The sequence below is a fragment of the Triticum dicoccoides genome, chromosome 3B (genome assembly GCF_002162155.2).
Source record: "Triticum dicoccoides isolate Atlit2015 ecotype Zavitan chromosome 3B, WEW_v2.0, whole genome shotgun sequence".
NCBI classification, from domain to species: Eukaryota; Viridiplantae; Streptophyta; class Magnoliopsida; order Poales; family Poaceae; genus Triticum; species Triticum dicoccoides.
The window spans coordinates 261371423-261392299 of NC_041385.1; the positions used below are offsets into that span (position 1 = coordinate 261371423).

A 20877-nucleotide genomic window follows, 5' to 3' on the forward strand; every position below is an offset into this window, starting at 1 on the left:
ACCTTCCAAGTTCCAACCCTCACAACGGTTGTGCCGCCGGCGTGTCCGTGGCTTGGGTAGCTCGTACGGGCCAGGCAGGGTAACCCAGAGCCAAATTTAGCCATGGCCGAAACAGAAACGCAACAGCACGATGGTCGATCTATATACTTCGCCATGGCTTCCCCGGGGTTGCAAAAATAGAGCTCCTTCTCTTTCCTTTCCTTTCCCCAGACGCAGCGGAGGGAAGGGGAAGATTAGAAAGGAAGGGGAAGGAACAAGGATTAACTAAAGCTGCGTAGATTCGTGTACAACTAACACTTTGAGGTAGCAATCAAAGATCAGGCCGGGAGAGGGCGGCGGCGAGCGACGGTGTGGGTGGTGGTGGCCGGCCGGCCGGCGGGGGAAGCGCAGCACACGCCCCTTCTCCCTCTGCACGCTGCCTTGATCGATCCATTCGGTACGGCTCTTCTACCCTGATCGTGGAGGAAAAGAGTATCAAATCAATTCCGCACTGCCAATGCCTTCGCCTGCCCCCGCCGTCGCCGCCCAGCCGTCGTCACTGTCGTCCCTTCCCGGCTGCGACGGCTGCTACTGACTCGACCTGGATGTAGTAGCTAGCTAGCTCTCGATTGACATGTTGTAACAAGCCAGAAACACAAACCGAGGTACGTCGTTTGTGTCTCCGGTCGCCATTGATTTAGTAATTTATTTACAGTGCACATGCACCTTATACTATGATCTGAGGAAGTTGGTTTCATGCATGGATCGAATCTGTGAGTAGCCGGCCGTTTGCCACGGGCTACTGCCACCACCATCACCTGATGGCGATTGCGGTCGGCCACTGCCACGACCTCAAGCCGCCCGCCGTCCGCGGCCGGCACTACCGTCCGCACTCCGTCACCCAGCTCGACCGCTCGCTGCTCGAACGCGACAATCAGGAACGGAATGCCCTGTCACCGCAGCGCCGGTGTCTCTCCTCCCCGTGCTTCACCACCGTGGCCGAACCCGCCTCTGACGACGCCCACGACGACAAGAAGATGCCCCGCGTGGAGATCGTCGCGGGTCGTCACGCCCGCGGCGTGCACGAGCTCATCGCGGAGGCCGCGGGAGCCATCGCGTCAGGGACGCGGCTTGTGCCAGCGCAGAGCGGCCTCGGCGGGGCTTTGCTGCTCAAGGACGGCCGCTCCGGCGAGCACGTAGCGGTGATCAAGCCGCTCGACGACGCGACGTCTTCTCCATCGACCAACGGCGGAGGCGGCTACGAGAGCAAGGCCGTGCTGCGGGAGGTGGCCGCGTACCTCCTCGACCACGACGGGTTCGCCAGCGTCGCGCCCACTGCGCTGATCAAGATATCCCGCCCCGAGATGGAGACAACCGTGGCGTCCATCCAGCGCTTCGTGGCGCACCACTACGACGCCGGCGAGCTCGGCCCATCTAGGTTCTCCGTGACCTCCGTGCACCGCGTCGGAATCCTCGACGTGCGCCTCCTCAATGTCGACCGCCACGCCGGCAACATCCTCGTCAAGAATCCGCCCACCAGCGGCTGCGCCGTGGACGGCAGCACGTCGGCGGCGCCGCTGGAGCTCGTGCCGATCGACCACGGCCTCTGCCTCCCGGAGAAGCTCGACGACCCATACTTCGAATGGCTGCACTGGCCGCAGTCGTCGCGACCATTCTCCGGCGCCGAGCTCGACTACATCGCGTCGCTGGACCCTTTCAAGGACGCCGAGATGCTCCGGGAAGAGCTCCCGTCCCTGACGGAGCCGGCCATCCGGATCCTCACCGTGTGCACCGTCTTCCTCAAGCGCGCGGCCGCGGCTGGGCTCTGCCTGGCTGACATTGGCGACATGATGACCCGCGAGTTCTCGTCGGCGGAGGAGGGGCTGAGCGCGCTCGAGGCCCTCTGCAAGAAGGCCGTGGACTCCATCGACACCCACTCGCCGAAGCGCGTGTCGTTCGGGGAGCTGGGTGGCGAGGAGTGGGTGGCGTTCATGGAGAAGTTTGAGCAGCTGCTGCCGCCGGCGTTCGAGGACAAGAAGCGCGGGGCTGGCGTCGCGCTGAATTAACGCCGACGACTGTGATGAAACGTACGTACGATCTGCACGCAGGGTGTAAATGTGTATGCATACGTGTGTGGTGGTGATTTAACCAAACAGAGAAGCCTTGCGTGTTACAAGTATATGTGTGTGTGCGTACATTGATCGAGGCCGTACGTGTACGTGAGCTTGTGCCGTAACATGCTATGGGGAGCATGCCGCTCTGGAACCATCTTCCGAAGAGGCTGACACCAAACGTTGCAGCGATGCCAACACAATGCATGGGACAACTAACAGCTCGTGCCGGACGGTAGCTGGGTGGCTCCAGTTGATTCACCTCACCTTTAAAATTATAAAGCAACTCAATTAGGATCATTCAAGACTATTACTACCTCTGTATCATGGTATAAGGTTGCAGTTCAAATTCAACTGCAAAAACGTCTTATATTAATGATATGGAGGAAGTAAATCTTAAAAGGTAATACTACCTCGGAATAGAAAGTCATCCTTCATCTTTCAACTGTCTCTTTCAGCGGCAGCTTTTGCCCAATCTCAAGACATGTTGATCTTGCTATAAAATTCCTAGAGGACCATCCTGACATGTGGCAATACCTTACTGGTGCTAAGTCATATTGTAGGATCGAAAGTATGTCTAGAGGTGGGGTGATTAGACTACTTGACCAAATAAAAATCTAGCATTTTCCCAATTTTAGTTCTTGGCAGATTTTAGCAACTTAGCACAAGTCAAACAATCTTAACACAACTCAAGCAAGCATGCAAAGAGTATATGAGCAACGGAAAGTAAAGCATGCAACTTGCAAAAATGTAAAGGGAAGGATTTGGAGAGTGCAAACGCAATAGGAGACACGGATGATTTTATCGTGGTTCCGATAGATGGTGCTATCGTACATCCACATTGATGGAGACTTCAACCCACGAAAGGTAACAGTTGCGCGAGTCCACGAAGGGCTCCACCCACGAAGGGTCCACGAAGAAGCAACCTTGTCTATCCCACCATGGCTGTCGCCCACGAAGGACTTGCCTCACTAGGGTAGATCTTCACGAAGTAGGCGATCTCCTTGCCCTTACAAACTCCTTGGTTCAACTCCACAATCTTGTCGGAGGCTCCCAAGTGACACCTAGCCAATCTAGGAGACACCACTCTCCAAGAAGTAACAAATGGTGTGTTGATGATGAACTCCTTGCTCTTGTGCTTCAAATGATAGTCTCCCCAACACTCAACTCTCTCTCACAGAATTTGGATTTGGTGGAAAGAAGATTTGAGTGAAAAGCAACTTGGGGAAGGCTAGAAATCAAGATTCATATGGTAGGAATGGAATATTTTGGTCTCAACACATGAGTAGGTGGTTCTCTCTCAAAAAATGCATGTTGGAAGTGTAGGCACGTTCTGATGGCTCTCTCCATGAATGAAGAATGGGTGGAGGGGTATATATAGCCTCCACACAAAATCTAACCGTTACACACAACTTGCCAATCTCGGTGGGACCGAATCGTCAAACTCGGTCACACCGATCTAGCAAATAATGTGACCATTAGGATTTTCAGTGTGATCGACATGCAACTCGGTAGGACCAATATGGTTAGGGTTAGGGCATAACGTAATCTCGGTGAGACCGATTACACAAACTCGGTGAGACCAATTTTGGTAATAAGCTAACCAGAGAGTTGGTCAGGCAAACTCGGTGGGACTGATTCGCTCATCTCGGTTAGACCGAAATGTTACGAAAAAGAAAAAGAGAGTTTGCATTGCAGTCTCGGTGGGACCGATCGCTCATCTCGGTTTGACCGAAACGTTCTTAAGGGAAACAGAGAGATTACAATCCCATCTCGGTGAGACCGAGATCCCTATCGGTGAGACCGATTTGCCTAGGGTTTGTGGCAGTGGCTATGACATCTGAACTCGATGGCGCCGGATAGAAAGAATCGGTGGGGCCGAGTTGGACTTTTGGTTTGGGTCATATGTGGATATGAGAAAGTAGTTGAGGGCTTTGGAGCATATCACTAAGCACTTTGAGCAAGCAAGCCATTAAGCAACACCTCATCCCTCCTTGATAGTATTGGCTTTTCCTATAGACTCAATGTGATCTTGGATCACTAAAATAGAAAATGTAGAGTCTTGTGCTTTGAGCTTGAGCCAATCCTTTTGTCCTTAGCATTTTGAGGGATCCACTTTTCTCATCCATGCCATGCCAATCATTGAGCTTTCCTGAAATATTTATCTTGAAGTGGCATTAGCTCAATGAGCTATATATTGTTAGGAATTACCAAAACCACCCAGGGATAGTTGCACTTTCACATATACTTTGGCAAATGGCTACAAAGTCCTTACTTCAGAATGTCACACTATCCCTGCCATCTCTTGGCTATGGAAGGCATGCTCTCAATTGAAGCATATGTTTTCTTTTTAAAAAAATGGTTTCTAATCAATGACAGGCTAAACACTAGAGAACTGCTACTAAGAAAGAGCTTCTTCATGAACACTAGAGAACTGCTATTGAGAAAGATCCATTCCAATTTTTCACTTAATGTCCCTTGACCCTCCGCCATGGGTGTTCAAGGCCATTGACAAAATCCGCAGAGCATTCCTTTAGAAATGCCCGTATGTGGTAAATGGCGGGAACTGCTTGCTAAGTTGGAAACAAGTTTGTCGTCTGAAAGAGAGCGGAGGACTAGGCATTCTGGACCTAAAGATCATGAACTCCGCGCTTCAGTTGTGGTGGGCTTGGAAGGCACGCACATCAAATAATCGTGCATGGAGCATCTTACTAAACCCTTTGGAAAGCCATGAAAGGTGTCTACTCAATGCTGCTGCTCGTGTTGAGTTAGGCAATAGAAATAGATGTTTCTTCTGGACTGATAAATGGATCAACGGCGCCACAGTAGAAGATATCGCACCAGATGTTTTCAGTTCCGAGCCTCCGGTCGTCAGGGAGAGAAGAACAGTAGCAGAAGCAATGACTAGTGCAGTATGGATCAATGACATAAAGGTGAAAATAAATAGTCGCATTTTCCATCGGGTCTTAAGCTTATGGGAGGTGATTTCTGAAGTTCAAATCATACATGGTGCTGAAGACAAATGGATTTGGTCGTGGAATTCTGAAGGTACCTACTCGGCGAAATCTGTTTATAAAGTACACTTTGCTGCATCAGTTATGTGTAGTACTGCTTGCACCATTTGGAAGTCTTGGGCTCCTTTAAAATGCAAGCTCTTTCTCTAGTTGGTCGTCAAGGGGTGTGTCTGGATAGCGGGCCGTCTAGCTAAGCGTGATTTGCCTCATAATGCTGCATGTTGTTTGTGCAACATTGCGCAAGAATCAGTTCATCATCTCTTCATGGGTTGCAGTGTGGTAACCATCATTTAGAGTACAATGCTTCTTCGGGCAAATCTGAGTGAGGCCATCCCTCAAAATGCTCCTGATCTTCGGGATTGGTGGCAAGAGGCCAGAAATAGAGTCCATGAACCCAGAAGGAATTCCTTGAACACTATGGTACCACTAATTATATGGAGTATATGGAGGGAAAGAAATGGCAGAATTTTTGAAAATTCGCACACACTGCTTCAAGGAATCATCAATCAAATTAATTTTGACGTGGTGCAATGAGCAGAAGCAAGTCTAGGTCATTTTGTATTACATTAGTTTCGTTCGGTTTTGCGGTTTTTGTAGACAGTTTTGGTGGTTAGGGTTTTGGATATTTTTGTTTGCAGTAGTTTAGGTTGTCCTTGTTGTAACTCTGATGGACGTTGGTCGTGTATTTCTGCCTCTCTCTTTAATATAATACATGCAGTCTTCCTGCATGGTTCAAAAAAAAAAAGAGCTTCTTCATAGAGGCATGTGTTTGTATATATGATTGTATGTCTTCAAAACCAGGGATCGTCTTTTCTTCCATCGTGATTTCGCTAAACTTTGTTGGAGATATATCTGCCACAACTTGTCTCTTTTGACTGGGATCATCTTGGAGATACGATGCAACTACCTTTCTCCATGGATATTGTCCTAATTCCAAGGCAATTGTGGAACTCTAGGAATGGCTTTATCTTCAGAGGGATTACTCCAAGTCCACATGAGTCCAAGCATTCTCTGGGTCTGCATGGACAACATGGTGTAATAGAGTGTAAAATTATGTAAATGACTTACCTCATAATGCATGCTGACTAAATAGTTATGGAGACAGTTGCTCCTATTTACTACAATATAAGTTAGCCATGAAACATTTCGATGAGAAACAAACACATGCAATGTGGATTGGCTAATACTGATACACCTACAACACTACAAATGCCATCATGACAATCAGGATTTTTATTTTTATTTCGGTCTCATTTTCTCTTTCTAAAGTCCACATCATTCTTGCAAGAAACACTGAAAAAGGAGAATGTTTTGTAAGGTCGATGTCTAAGTGGTTTTGCTCCTGGTGTAAAGGTGATACATCTCCAATGTATCTATAACTTTTGATTGCTCCATGCTACTTTATCTACTGTTTTGGACTATATTGGGCTTTATTTTCCACTTTTATATTATTTTTGGGGGCTAACCTATTAACCAGAGGCCCAGCCCAGAATTGTTGTTTTTTGCCTATTTCAGTGTTTCAAAGAAACGGAATATCAAACGGAGTCCAAACGGAATGAAACCTTCGGGAACGTGATTTTCCAACCGAACGTGATCCAAGAGACTTGGACCCTGCTCCAAGAAGTGCCAGAGGCGGTCACGAGGGTGGAGGGCGCCACCCCCCCTAGGCGCACCCCCCTACCTCGTGGGCCCCCTGACGCTCCACCGACGTACTCCTTCCTCCTATATATACCTACGTATCCCCAAATGATCAGAACAGGAGCCAAAAACCTAATTCCACCGCCGCAACCTTCTGTATCCACGAGATCCCATCTTTGGGCCTGTTCCGGAGCTCCGCCGGAGGGGGCATCCACCACGGAGGGCTTCTACATCAACACCATAGCCCCTCCGATGAAGTGTGAGTAGTTTACTTCAGACCTTCTGGTCCATAGCTAGTAGCTAGATGGCTTCTTCTCTCTTTTTGGATCTCAATACAATGTTCTCCCCCTCTCTTGTGGAGATCTATTCGATGTAATCTTTTTTTGCGGTGTGTTTGTTGAGACCGATGAATTGTGGGTTTATGATCCAGTATTATCTATGGAAAATATTTGATTCTTCTCTGAATTCTTTTATGTATGATTGAGTTATCTTTGCAAGTCTCTTCGAATTATCCTTTTTGGTTTGGCCAACTAGATTGGTAGTTCTTGCAATGGGAGAAGTGCTTAGCTTTGGGTTCAATCTTGCGGTGTCCTTACCCAGTGACAGAAAGGGTTGCAAGGCACGTATTGTATTGTTGCCATCGAGGATAACAAGATGGGGGTTTTATCATATTGCATGAATTTATCCCTCTACATCATGTCATCTTGCTTAAGGCGTTACTCTGTTTTTACTTAATACTCTAGATGCATGCTGGATAGCGGTCGATGAGTGGAGTAATAATAGTAGATGCAGAATCATTTCGATCTACTTGTCTTGGACGTGATGCCTATATACATGATCATTGCCTAGATATACTCATAACTATGCTCAATTCTGTCAATTGCTCAACAGTAATTTGTTCACCCACCGTAGAATACTTATGCTCTTGAGAGAAGCCACTAGTGAAACCTATGGCCCCCGGGTCTATTCTCATCATATCAATCTCTATCACTTTATTTACTTGCTTTGCTTTTACTTTGCCTTTTACTTTTCACTTTGCATCTATCTATCAAAAATACCAAAAATATTATTTATCATCTCTATCAGATCTCACTTTCGTAAGTGACCGTGAAGGGATTGACAACCCCTAATCGCGTTGGTTGCAAGTTGCTATCGTTTTGTGTAGGTACGAGGGACTTGTGTGTGGTCTCCTACTGGATTGATACCTTGGTTCTCAAAAACTGAGGGAAATACTTACGCTACTTTGCTGCATCATCCTCTCCTCTTCGGGGAAATCCAACGCAGTGCTCAAGAAGTTGCAAGAAGAATTTCTGGCGCCATTGCCGGGGAGGCTCACGCAAGCAAGTCAACAATACCAAGTACCCATCGCAATCCCTATCTCTCGCATTACATTATTTGCCATTTGCCTCTTGTTTTCCTCTCCCCCACTTCACCCTTGCCGTTTTATTCGCCCTCTCTTTCCCAATCTCCTCCTCTCTTTTCCGTTTTCCTTTTCCCGTTGCCTTTCTGCTTGCTTGTGTGATTGATTACTTGTTGCCATGGCGCAAGATAATACCAAATTGTGTGATTTCTCGAATACCAATAATAATGATTTCCTTAGTACTCCGATTGCTCTTCTTAATAATAATGAATCTATGGATGTGAATTTTGTTGGTAGGAATAGTTTTGGAAACAACGCGTATAGAGGGAATTTTAATCCTAGGCCTTATCCTAGTAATCCTTCTAATAATTATGGAAATTCCTACAACAACTCTTATGCAAATTTTAATAATATGCCCCCTGAATTTGAGATTAGTGTTAAAGAGTTTATGAATTCACAAAAGAATTTTAATGCTTTGCTTGAAGAGAAATTGCTTAAAGTTGATGATTTGGCTAGGAACGTTGATAGAATTTCTCTTGAAATTGATTCTTTAAAGCTTAGATCTATTCCTCCTAAGCATGATATCAATGAGTCTCTCAAAGCCATGAGAATTTCCATTGATGAGTGCAAGGAAAGAACCGCTAGGATGCGTGCTTCCAAAGATGCCTTTATTAAAGCGTGTTCTTCCAACTCCTATGAAAATCAAGATGAAGATCTAAAAGTTATTGATGTGTCCCCCATTAAATCTTTGTTTTGCAATATGAATCTTGATGAAACTGAATATGATCTTCCTTTACCTAGAAGGCGTTCTAAGAATTCGGAGTTTCTAGATCTTGATGATGAAATTGATGAAAGTGGGATAGAAAGAAATAAAAACTTAGATGTTGCTAAACCCACTATTTTGGATCTCAAGGAATTTAATTATGAAAATTGCTCTTTGATTGGTTGTATTTCCTTGTTGCAATCCGTGTTAGATTCTCCTCATGCTTATAGTCAAAATAAGGCCTTTACCGAACACATTGTTGATGCTTTGATGCAATCTTATGAAGAAAGACTTGAGTTGAAAGTCTCTATCCCTAGAAACTCTATGATGAGTGGGATCCTACTATTAAAATTAAAATTAAAGATTATGAGTTTCATGCTTTGTGTGATTTGGGTGCTAGTGTCTCTACTATTCCCAAAGCTTTGTGTGATTTGCTAGATTTCCGTGATTTTGATGATTGCTCTCTAAACTTGCATCTTGCGGATTCCACTATTAAAAAACCTATGGGAAGAATTAATGATGTTCTTATTGTTGCAAATAGGAATTATGTGCCCATAGATTTTATCGTTCTTGATATAAATTGCAATCCTTCATGTCCTATTATTCTTGGTAGACCTTTCCTTAGAACGATTGGTGCAATTATTGATATGAAGGAAGGGAATATTAGATTCCAATTTCCCTTAAAGAAGGGTATGGAACACTTACCTAGAAAGAAAATAAAATTACCATATGAATCTATCATGAGAGCCACTTATGGATTGCCTACCAAAGATGGCAATACCTAGATCTATCCTCGCTTTTATGCCTAGCTAGGGGCGTTAAACGATAGCGCTTGTTGGGAGGCAACCCAATTTTATTTTGTGTTTTTTGTTTTTGCTTCTGTTTAGGAATAAATAATCCATCTAGCTTCTGTTTGGATGTGGTTTTATCTTTTAATTAATGTTTGTGCCAAGTAGAACCTATAGGATAACCTACGATGATAGTTTATTTGATTCTGCTGAAAAACAGAAACTTTGCGCTCACGAATATAGTTATGTTAAATCACAGGAACGTGGTTTTTCGTTGATTATTTTTGTTGATGTTTAATAAACAAAATTTTCAGGACTTCCTATTTTGGTAGAATTTTCAGAGTTCCAGAAGTTTGCGTTAGTTATAGATTTCTACACACTGTTCTGTTTTTGACAGATTCTGTTTTACGTGTGTTGTTTGCTTATTTTGATGAATCTATGGCTAGTAAAATAGTTTATAATCCATAGAGAAGTTGGAATACAGTAGGTTTAACACGAATATAAATAAATAATTAGTTCATTACAGTACCTTGAAGTGGTCTTTTGTTTTCTTTCTCTAACGGAGCTCACGAGATTTCTGTTGAGTTTTGTGTTGTGAAGTTTTCAAGTTTTGGGTGAATTCTTTTGATGGATTATGGAACAAGGAGTGGCAAGAGCCTAAGCTTGGGGATGCCCATGGCACCCCCAAGATAATCCAAGGACACCAAAAAGTCAAAGCTTGGGGATGCCCCGGAAGGCATCCCCTCTTTCGTCCACTTCCATCGGTAATTTACTTGGAGCTATATTTTTATTCACCACATGATATGTGTTTTGCTTGGAGCGTCTTGTATTATTTGCGTCTTTGCTTGTTAGTTTACCACAATCATCCTTGCTGTACACACCTTTTGAGAGAGCCATACATGAATTGGAATTTGTTAAAATACTCTATGTGCTTCACTTATATCTTTTGAGCTTGATAGTTTTGCTCATAGTACTTCACTTATATCTTTTGAGCGTGATAATTTTTGCTCTAGTGCTTCACTTATACCTTTTAGAGCATGGTGGTGGATTTGTTTTAAAGAAACTATTGGTCTCTCATGCTTCACTTAAATTATTTTGAGAGTCATTAATAGCGTGGTAATTTGCTTAATGTTAATATACTTGGTATTCTAGATTTGTGAACCTTTCTTTTGAGTGAATTGAATACTAAGATAAGTTTGATGCTTGATAATTGTTTTGAGATATGGAGGTGATAATATCAAAGTCGTGCTAGTTGGGTGATTATGAATTTGAGAAATACTTGTGTTGAAGTTTGCAAGTCCCGTAGCATGCACGTATGGTTAAAGTTGTGTAACAAATTTGAAACATGAAGTGTACCTGGCTTGTGCATCCTTATGAGTGGCGGTCGGGGACGAGCGATGGTCTTTTCCTACCAATCTATCCCCCTAGGAGCATGCGCATAGTACTTGATTTTTGATGGCTTCTAAATTTTTGCAATAAGTATATGAGTTATTTTGACTAATGTTGAGTCCATGGATTATACGCACTCTCACCTTTCCGCCTTTGCTAGCCTCTTCGGTACCGTGCATTGCCCTTTCTCACCTTGAGAGTTGGCGCAAACTTCGCTGGTGCATCCAAACCCCGTGATACGATACGCTCTATCACACATAAACCTCCTTATATCTTCCTCAAAACAGCCACCATACCTACCTATTATGGCATTTCCATAGCCATTCCGAGATATATTGCCATGCAAATTCCACCATCATCATCATGACATACATTACTTTTGTCATATTGCCATTGCATGATCATGTAGTTGACATCGTATTTGTGGCAAGGCCACCATGCATTATTTTTCATACATGTCACTCTTGATTCATTGCACCATCCCGGTACACCGCCGGAGGCATTCATATAGAGTCATATCTTATTCTAAGTTTCGAGTTGTAATCCTTATGTTGTAATCAATAGAAGTGTGATGATCATCATTATTAGAGCATTGCCCAAATAAAAAAAAGAAAGGCCAAAAAAAGGGCAATGCTACTATCTCTTTTTTCCACACTTGTGCTTCAAAGTAGCACCTTGTTCTTCATGTAGTAAGTCTCATATATTGTGCTTCAAAGTAGCACCTTGTTCTTCATGTAGTGAGTCTCATATATTGTGCTTCAAAGTAGCACCTTGTTCTTCATGTAGTGAGTCTCATAAGTTGTCTTTTTATACTAGTGGGAATTTTCATTATAGAACTTGGCTTGTATATTCCTACGATGGGCTTCCTCAAATACCCTAGGTCTTCATGAGCAAGCAAGTTGGATGCACACCCACTAGTTTTCTTTTGTTGAGCATTCATAGCTCTAGTGCATCCGTTGAATGGCAATCCCTACTCCTCATGTTGACATCAATTGATGGGCATCTCCATAGCCCGTTGATTAGCCTCATCAATGTGGGACTTTCTCCTTTTTGTCTTCTCCACACAATCCCCATCATCATATTCTATTCCACCCATAGTGCTATATCCATGGCTCACGCTCATGTATTGCGTGAAGGTTGAAAAAGTTTGAGATTATTTAAGTATGAAACAATTGCTTGGCTTGTCATCGGGGGTATAGAAGTTGGGAACATCTTTGTGTGACGAAAATGAAGCATAGCCTAACTATATGATTTTGTAGGGATGAACTTTCTTTTGCCATGTTATTTTGAGAAGACATGATTGCTTTGATTAGTATGCTTGAAGTATTATTATTTTTGTGTCAATATGAACTTTTGTCTTGAATCTTTCGGATCTGAATATTCATATCACAATTAAGAAGTTTTACATCGAAATTATGCCAAAGTATCACTCCGCATCAAAAATTCTTTTTTATCATTTACCTACTCGAGGACGAGCAGGAATTAAGCTTGGGGATGCCTGATACGTCTCCAACGTATCTATAATTTTTGATTGCTCCATGCTACTTTATCTACTGTTTTGGACTATATTGGGCTTTGTTTTCCACTTTTATATTATTTTTGGGACTAACCTATTAACCAGAGGCCCAGCCCAGAATTGCTGTTTTGTGCCTATTTTAGTGTTTCAAAGAAACGGAATATCAAACGGAGTCCAAACGGAATGAAACCATCGGGAACGTGATTTTCCAACCGAACGTGATCCAGGAGACTTGGACCCTACTCCAAGAAGTGCCAGAGGCAGTCACGAGGGTGGAGGGCGCCCCCCTGGGCGCGTCCCCTACCTCGTGGGCCCCCTGACGCCCCACCGACGTACTCCTTCCTCCTATATATACCTACGTATCCCCAAACGATCAGAACAGGAGCCAAAAACCTAATTTCACCGCCGCAACCTTCTGTATCCACGAGATCCCACCTTGGGGCATGTTCCGGAGCTCCGCCAGAGGGGGCATCCACCATGGAGGGCTTCTACATCAACACCATAGCCCCTCCGATGAAGTGTGAGTAGTTTACTTCAGACCTTTGGGTCCATAGCTAGTAGCTAGATGGCTTCTTCTCTCCTTTTGGATCTCAATACAATGTTCTCCCCCTCTCTTGTGGAGATCTATTCGATGTAATCTTCTTTTTGCGGTGTGTTTGTTGAGACCGATGAATTGTGGGTTTACGGTCTGGTATTATCTATGGAAAATATTTGATTCTTCTCTGAATTCTTTTATGTATGATTGAGTTATCTTTGCAAGTCTCTTCGAATTATCCTTTTTGGTTTGGCCAACTAGATTGGTAGTTCTTGCAATGGGAGAAGTGCTTAGCTTTGGGTTCAATCTTGCGGTGTCCTTACCCAGTGACAGAAAGGGTTGCAAGGCACGTATTGTATTGTTGCCATCGAGGATAACAAGATGGTTCTTTTATCATATTGCATGAATTTATCCTTCTACATCATGTCATCTTGCTTAAGGTGTTACTCTGTTTTTACTTAATACTCTAGATGCATGCTGGATAGCGGTCGATGAGTGGAGTAATAGTAGTAGATGCAGAATCATTTCGATCTACTTGTCTTGAACGTGATGCCTATATACATGATCATTGCCTAGATATACTCATAACTATGCTCAATTCTGTCAATTGCTCAACAGTAATTTGTTCACCCACCATAGAATACTTATGCTCTTGAGAGAAGCCACTAGTGAAACCTATGGCCCCCGGGTCTATTATCATCATATCAATCTCTATCACTTTATTTACTTGCTTTGCTTTTACTTTTCCTTTTACTTTTCACTTTGCATCTATCTATCAAAAATACCAAAAATATTATTTATCATCTCTATCAGATCTCACTTTCGTAAATGACCGTGAAGGGATTGACAACCCCTAATCGCGTTGGTTGCGAGTTGCTATCGTTTTGTGTAGGTATGAGGGACTTGTGCATGGTCTCCTACTGGATTGATACCTTGGTTCTCAAAAATTGAGGGAAATACTTACGCTACTTTGCTGCATCATCCTCTCCTCTTCGGGGAAATCCAACGCAGTGCTCAAGAGGTAGCAAAAGGCCATCGTTATGCTGCCTTTTTAGTTTTGTCAGGTCGATGTCTAAGTAGTTTGTGCTTTGAGTATTATTACATAGCAGCACATATGCCCCTGCATTGCAACGGGAGAAAAATTTGATGTTAGGTGCACAATATCATCGAATTCGGTATAAAAGAAGATCCATCCACCAAAAAATTCAACAACATGCAGACAATGGTACCCGATGATGACAGGAAGAAGACCACCCATGAAATTCCATTTAATTATTGAAAGCCCACACATGCAACATTTTATGCACCCTCTATTTAAAACCCACACACAATCAATCCTTGATTTAATTATCTCACTGCTTTCCTATGTTCTCATCGTGTACTTGTTGACTTTGAGGTGGCTAGTATGTTAATCAGTGGGAATCAGTTTAAAAAAGCGAGGTGGGACAATTCCACATGTAAAATGCTAGCTCAGCTGGTTTTGTTTTTAAGCGGTAAACCAACCTTTATTAACTCAGAGTGCGGTTTAGAGGGATTGCAAAAGGGTCATGGGGTGAAACCAGCCACAAATGGTAACCCCCTTCTAAAGACAAAGAAAATTTACCTAAATTATGTGCATCAAAATTTAAACTATGACCTTCAAAAATGATCTCACAACTTGTGAATTCCATGGATCGTTCCACGATCTCCTTAATGATTGCACTATATCTTCCTTCCATGTCAGTCTTGATCTCTTGTACAACTGCCTTGCAATCACATGCGACGACCACTCTAGTTAGAGATAAATTGAAAGCAAGAGCCAAAGCTTCACGGCAGGCAAGCGCTTCTAGTGTCGCTTTGTCAGTAATACCCCTGAAAACCATTGCCGATGAGCCAAGAAATTTCCCGTATGATCTCGGCAGACTGAAGCCGCTGCACACCCCAACCATCTCTTAAAAAGCCTTCGTCGACTTGAATAGTTGTTGCTCCTTGGCTGGGCGTGATCCACCTGATTGCACCCCTCGTCCTTGTTATCTCATGTGTCGTTTCTTGCTACACATTCCTCACCGGCAATTGCATTGAGTTTAGCGCAGTTATGAAGCTGATTACAAAGGCATGCGTTGCATGCCGACACTGCAGAATCACATCATGCATTTCATTACGCCTTGCCGCCTAGGTGGACCACAATGTGACTACCAATTTGATCATAGTAGTATGTGGTAGTTCTTCCATTAGTGCGAACAGCCATTGTTTGGCGTTTGTAGAAGTCGAAGCTTGTACATACTCTGCTACATCCTCATCGACCAAGGCCCAAATACATCGAGCTACTGAACATTCTAAAAGGGAGTGCCTCCAAGAGTCTTGGATCCCACATAATTGGCAGCAATCCTTCTCTGTCAGGTTCCTGGTGTGGTGGACATCCTCCATTGGAATCGAATGCTTGGCCAATCTCCATAAAAAGTTCTGAATCTTTCCCGACACCTAGACTGACCACAGAGATGTACATGCCTTTGATTCTGTCTCAAACTCTGAGGACCCTGCATTCCCTTCCAACCAGTTTTCCCTCCATCGTTTCATATGAACTAACATGCGATAGGCTGACCGAACCAAGAAGGTGTCGTTCCTCTCGTAATTCCATGCCCAGTGATCCTCCATCGGCGGCGTACATAGCGGTATGCTGAGAATAGCATTTGTATCTGCTGCTATAAAGACCTGATCCATGACCCCTCTATTCCATGTCGCATTTGTGTGGTCTATTAGGTCGCTGACCATGGTAGGAGGGTCAGCCGAGAGACAAGCAAACAGTTGCATTGAAGCATTCCTCTGGATCCAATTCTCTGTCCATATCCATGTAGTTGACCAGTCATCGATTCGCCTAATTAATCCTTGACACATAACCTTGTTGGAAATATGCCCTAGAGGTAATAATAAAATGGTTATTATTATATTTTCTTAATCATGGTAAAGGTTTATTATTCATGCTAGAATTGTATTGACTGAAAACTTAAATACATGTGTGGATACATAAACAAATATCAAGTCCCTAGTAAGCCTCTACTAGACTAGCCCGTTGATCAAAAGATGGTTAAGGTTTCCTAACCATAGACATGAGTTGTCATTTGATAACGGGATCACATCATTAGGAGAATGATGTGATGGACAAGACAAATCTGTTAGCTTAGAATATGATCGTTCAGTTTATTACTACTGCTTTCGTAATGTCAAATACATATTCCTTCGACCATGAGATCATGCAACTCCCGGATACCGGAGGAATACCTTGTGTGCTATCAAATGTCACAACGTAACTGGGCGATCATAAAGATGCTCTACAGGTATCTCCGAAGGTGTCTATTGAGTTGGGGTGGATTGAGATTGGGATTTGTCACTCTGTATGACGGAGAGGTATCTCTGGGCCCTCTCGGTAATACACATCACAAGAAGCTTGCAAGCAAAGTGACTAAGGAATTAGTTGAAAAATGATGTATTACGAAATGAGTAAAGAGACTTGCTGATAACACGATTGAACTAGGTATGGAGATACCAACGATCGAATGTCAAGCAAGTAACATACCGACGGACAAAGGGAACTACATATGTTGTCAGAAAGGTTCGAACGATAAAGATCTTCATAGAATATGTAGGAACCAATATGGGCATCCAGGTCCTATTATTGGTTATTGATCGAAGAAGCGACTCGGTCATGTCTACATGAAGGAAATATGCCCTAGAGGCAATAATAAAGTTATTATTTATTTCCTCATATCATGATAAATGTTTATTATTCATGCTAGAATTGTATTACCTGGAAACATAATACATGTGTGAATACATAGACAAACATTGTGTCACTAGTATGCCTCTACTTGACTAGCTCGTAAATCAAAGATGGTTAAGTTTCCTAACCATAGACATGAGTTGTCATTTGATTAACGGGATCACATCATTAGGAGAATGGTGTGATTGACTTGACCCATTCTGTTAGCTTAGAACTTGATCGTTTAGTATGTTGCTATTGCTTTCTTCATGACTTATACATGTTCCTATGACTATGAGATTATGTAACTCCCGTTTACTGGAGGAATGATACGTCTCCAACGTATCTATAATTTTTGATTGCTCCATGCTATATTATGTACTGTTTTGGGCAATATTGGGCTTTATTACCCACTTTTATATTGTTTTTGGGAGTAACCCATTAACCGGAGGCCCAGCCCAGATTTGCTGTTTTATGCCTATTTCAGTGTTTCGAGGAAAAGGAATACCAGACGGAATCAAAACGGAACGAAATCAACTGGAGAAGTTATTTTTGGAAGGAAAGCCGCACGATGGACTTGGAGTGCACGTCAGGGAAGAAGGGAGGTGCTCACGAGGGTGGGGGCGCACCCACCCCCCTGGGGCGCGCCCCCTGCCTCGTGGCCCCCCCTTCGGTGCACCGACGTACTTCTTTCACCCATATATACCTACATACCCTAAAACTTCCAGAACAAAAGATAGATCGGGAGTTCCGCCGCCGCAAGCCTCTGTAGCCACCAAAAGCCTCTCGGGAGCCCTTCCCTGCACCCTGCCGGAGGGGGGATCCCATCACCGGTGGCCATCTTCATCATCCCGGCGCTATCCATGACGAGGAGGGAGTAGTTCACCCTCGGGGCTGAGGGTATGTACCAGTAGCTATGTGTTTGATCTCTCTCTCTCGTGTTCTCTCTCGTGTTCCCTCTATGGCACGATCTTGATGTATCCCAAGCTTTGCTATTGTAGCTGGATCTTATGATGTTTCTCCCCCTCTACTCTCTTGTGATGAATTTAGTTTCCCCTTTGAAGTTATCTTATCGGATTGAGTCTTTTATGAGAACACTTGATGTATGTCTTGCCGTGATTATCTGTGGTGACAATGGGATATCATGTGCCACTTGATGTATGTTTTGGTGATCAACTTGCGGGTTCCGCCCATGGACCTATGCATAGGGGTTGGCACATGCTTTCTTGACTCTCCGGTAGAAACTTTGGGGCACTCTTTGAAGTACTTTTATGTTGGTTGGATGAATCTGAGATTGTGTGATGCATATCGTATAATCATGCCCACGGATAGTTGAGGTGACAATGGAGTATCTAGGTTACATTAGGGTTTTGGTTGATTTGTGTCTTAAGGTGTTATTCTAGTACAAACTCTTTTATAGATTGATCCGAAAGAATAACTTTGAGGTGGTTTCGTACCCTACCATAATCTCTACGTTTGTTCTCCTCTATTAGTGGCTTCGGAGTGACTCTTTGTTGCATGTTGAGGGCTTGTTATATTATCTATCTATGTTATTATTGTTGAGAGAACTTGCACTAGTGAAAGTATGAACCCTAGGCCTTGTTTCCTATCATTGCAATACCATTTACGCTCACGTTTATCACTTGTTACCTTGCTGTTTTATATTTTCAGATTACAAATACCTTTATCTACCATCCATATTGCACTTGTATCACCATCTCTTCGCCGAACTAGTGCACCTATACAATTTGCCATTGTATTGGGTGTGTTGGGGACACAAAAGACTCTTTGTTATTTGGTTGCAGGGTTGCTTGAGAGAGACTATCTTCATCCTACGCCTCCCACGGATTGATAAACCTTAGGTCATCCACTTGAGGGAAATTTGCTACTGTCCTACAAACCTGTGCACTTGCAGGCCCAACAACGTCTACAAGAAGAAGGTTGTGTAGTAGACATCAAGCTCTTTTCTGGCGCCGTTGCCGGGGAGGCTAGGTAAGTGAAGGTATATCTTTAGATCTTGCAATCGAATCTTTTTGTTTCTTGTTTTAGCACTAGTTAGTTTATAAAATAAAATTACAAAAAAATGGAATTGAGTTTGTCTCATACGCTTCACCTTTTTAATATCTTTCGTGAAAATGATGGGAAGGAAAATTGTGCTCGAGTACTAGAAGAATAATTACATAGAATGCTTGGCATGAAATATGTGAATGATGAGCAAGATTGCAATGTTGTTAGTATGAATTCCTTGAATATCCATGATGCTAATGATAAGCAAAGCCACAAGCTTGGGGAAGCTATGTTTGATGAAGATGATATTTTTTGTCCCCCAAGCTTTGATGAGCAAATTTACTATGATGAAAGCATGCCTCCTATCTATGATGATTATTGTGATGACACGTATGCTTTAAAGAATAATGATAACCATGAAACTTGTCATCTTGATCTTAATTTTCAATCACATGATAGTTATTTTGTTGAGTTTACTCTCACTACTATTCATGAGAAAATTTTTGCTTATGTGGAGAGTAGTAAATTTTCTATGCTTGTAGATTATGAAAAGAATTCTTTAGGTGCTGGTTATATTGTTGAATTTATTCATGATGCTACTGAAAATTATTATGAGGGAGGAACATATGCTTGTAGGAATTGCAATAATATCAAGTTTCCTCTCTATGTGCTTAAATTTTTGAAGCTATGCTTGTTTTACCTTCCTATGCTAGTTGATTATCGTTCCCATAAGTTGTTTGCTCACAAAATCCCTATGCATAGGAAGTGGGTTAGGCTTAAATGTGCTAGTCATATGCTTCATGATGCTCCTGTTATGTTTCAATTCTTATCTTTTATGTGAGCACCATTGTCATCGCCATGCCTAGCTAGAAAGGCATTAAAGAAAAGCGCTTGTTGGGAGACAACCCAATACTTATCCTTACTATTTTTGTGTGTTCATATGATTATGCTACTGTAGTAATCATGTTTTATAGCTTTTGTTTCAATAAAGTGCCAAGTAAGACCTTTAGGATGGCTTACGGTGATAGTTGTGTTGATCCTGCTGAAAATTAGAAACTTTTGCACCCAGTAAATTAGTTTGTTAATTCACAGAAACGTGCTTCTGATCTGATTCTTTTTGATATGGATTGGTACACTAATTTCTTAGGAATTCAAAATTTGGTAGGATTTTTGGAGTTCCAGAAGTATACGTTTGATACAGATTACTACAGACTGTTCTGTTTTTGACAGATTTTGTTTTCTATGTGTTGTTTGCTTATTTTGATGAATCTATGAGTAGTATCGGAGGGTATGAACCATAGATAAGTTGGAGTACAGTATATATTACACCAATATGAATTTATAATGAGTTCATTACAATACCTAAGTGATGGTTTTGTTTTCTTATACTAACGGAGCTTACGAGTTTTCTGTTGAGTTTTGTGTTGTGAAGTTTTCAAGTTTTGGGTAAGGATTCGATGGACTACGGAATAAGGAGTGGCAAGAGCCTAACCTTGGGGATGCCCAAGGCACCCCAAGATAATATTCAAGAATAGCCAAAAGCAAGGTTGGAAAAGGCGGTAGGCATAAGCGAGGCGGTTGGCCATCGCCTAATGCTTAGGCGGTGCTTAAGCGCCCTAGGCGCGGCCTTGGCGGTAATATAGTTTTTACTCGTAGTGCATTTGTGATTATTATATGGGTGTTGATATTAGTTAAGTTCATATAAATAAGTTAGTTACCATCTAAATCCATTGGAATATAACCCGTTTGGCATATCAGTGCAGTATGTGGCATGATTTCTTGTTTGGGTAGGCAATTCCTTGTGTGCCCTGCCTAGACCTCCATTTATGCCGTAGGCGAGGCTTTTGGCCATTGCCTAGCGCCTAGGCATGCCTAAGCGCCTCCTAGGCACTGCCTTTTCCAACAGAGGCCAAAAGCCTAAGCTTGGGGATGCCCCGGAAGGCATCCCCTCTTCGTCTTCGTTCATCGGTAACTTTACTTGGAGCTATATTTTTATTCACCACATGATATGTGTTTTGCTTGGAGCATCATTTCCTTTTAT

The 20877-nt window shown here is 42.9% G+C and overlaps 1 protein-coding gene across 1 annotated transcript; it reads left to right on the top strand.

Annotated features, from left to right (window-relative positions):
• Positions 1 to 1085: 1085 nt before the first annotated feature.
• Positions 1086 to 2152, top strand: LOC119279516 (phosphatidylinositol 4-kinase gamma 1-like; the record flags this gene model as incomplete). The annotated part of the gene is made up of 1 exon (XM_037560734.1): positions 1086 to 2152. A coding segment is annotated over one exon (960 nt), but the record flags the coding sequence as incomplete, so codon positions are not given.
• Between the last annotated feature and the right edge of the window lie 18725 nt (positions 2153 to 20877).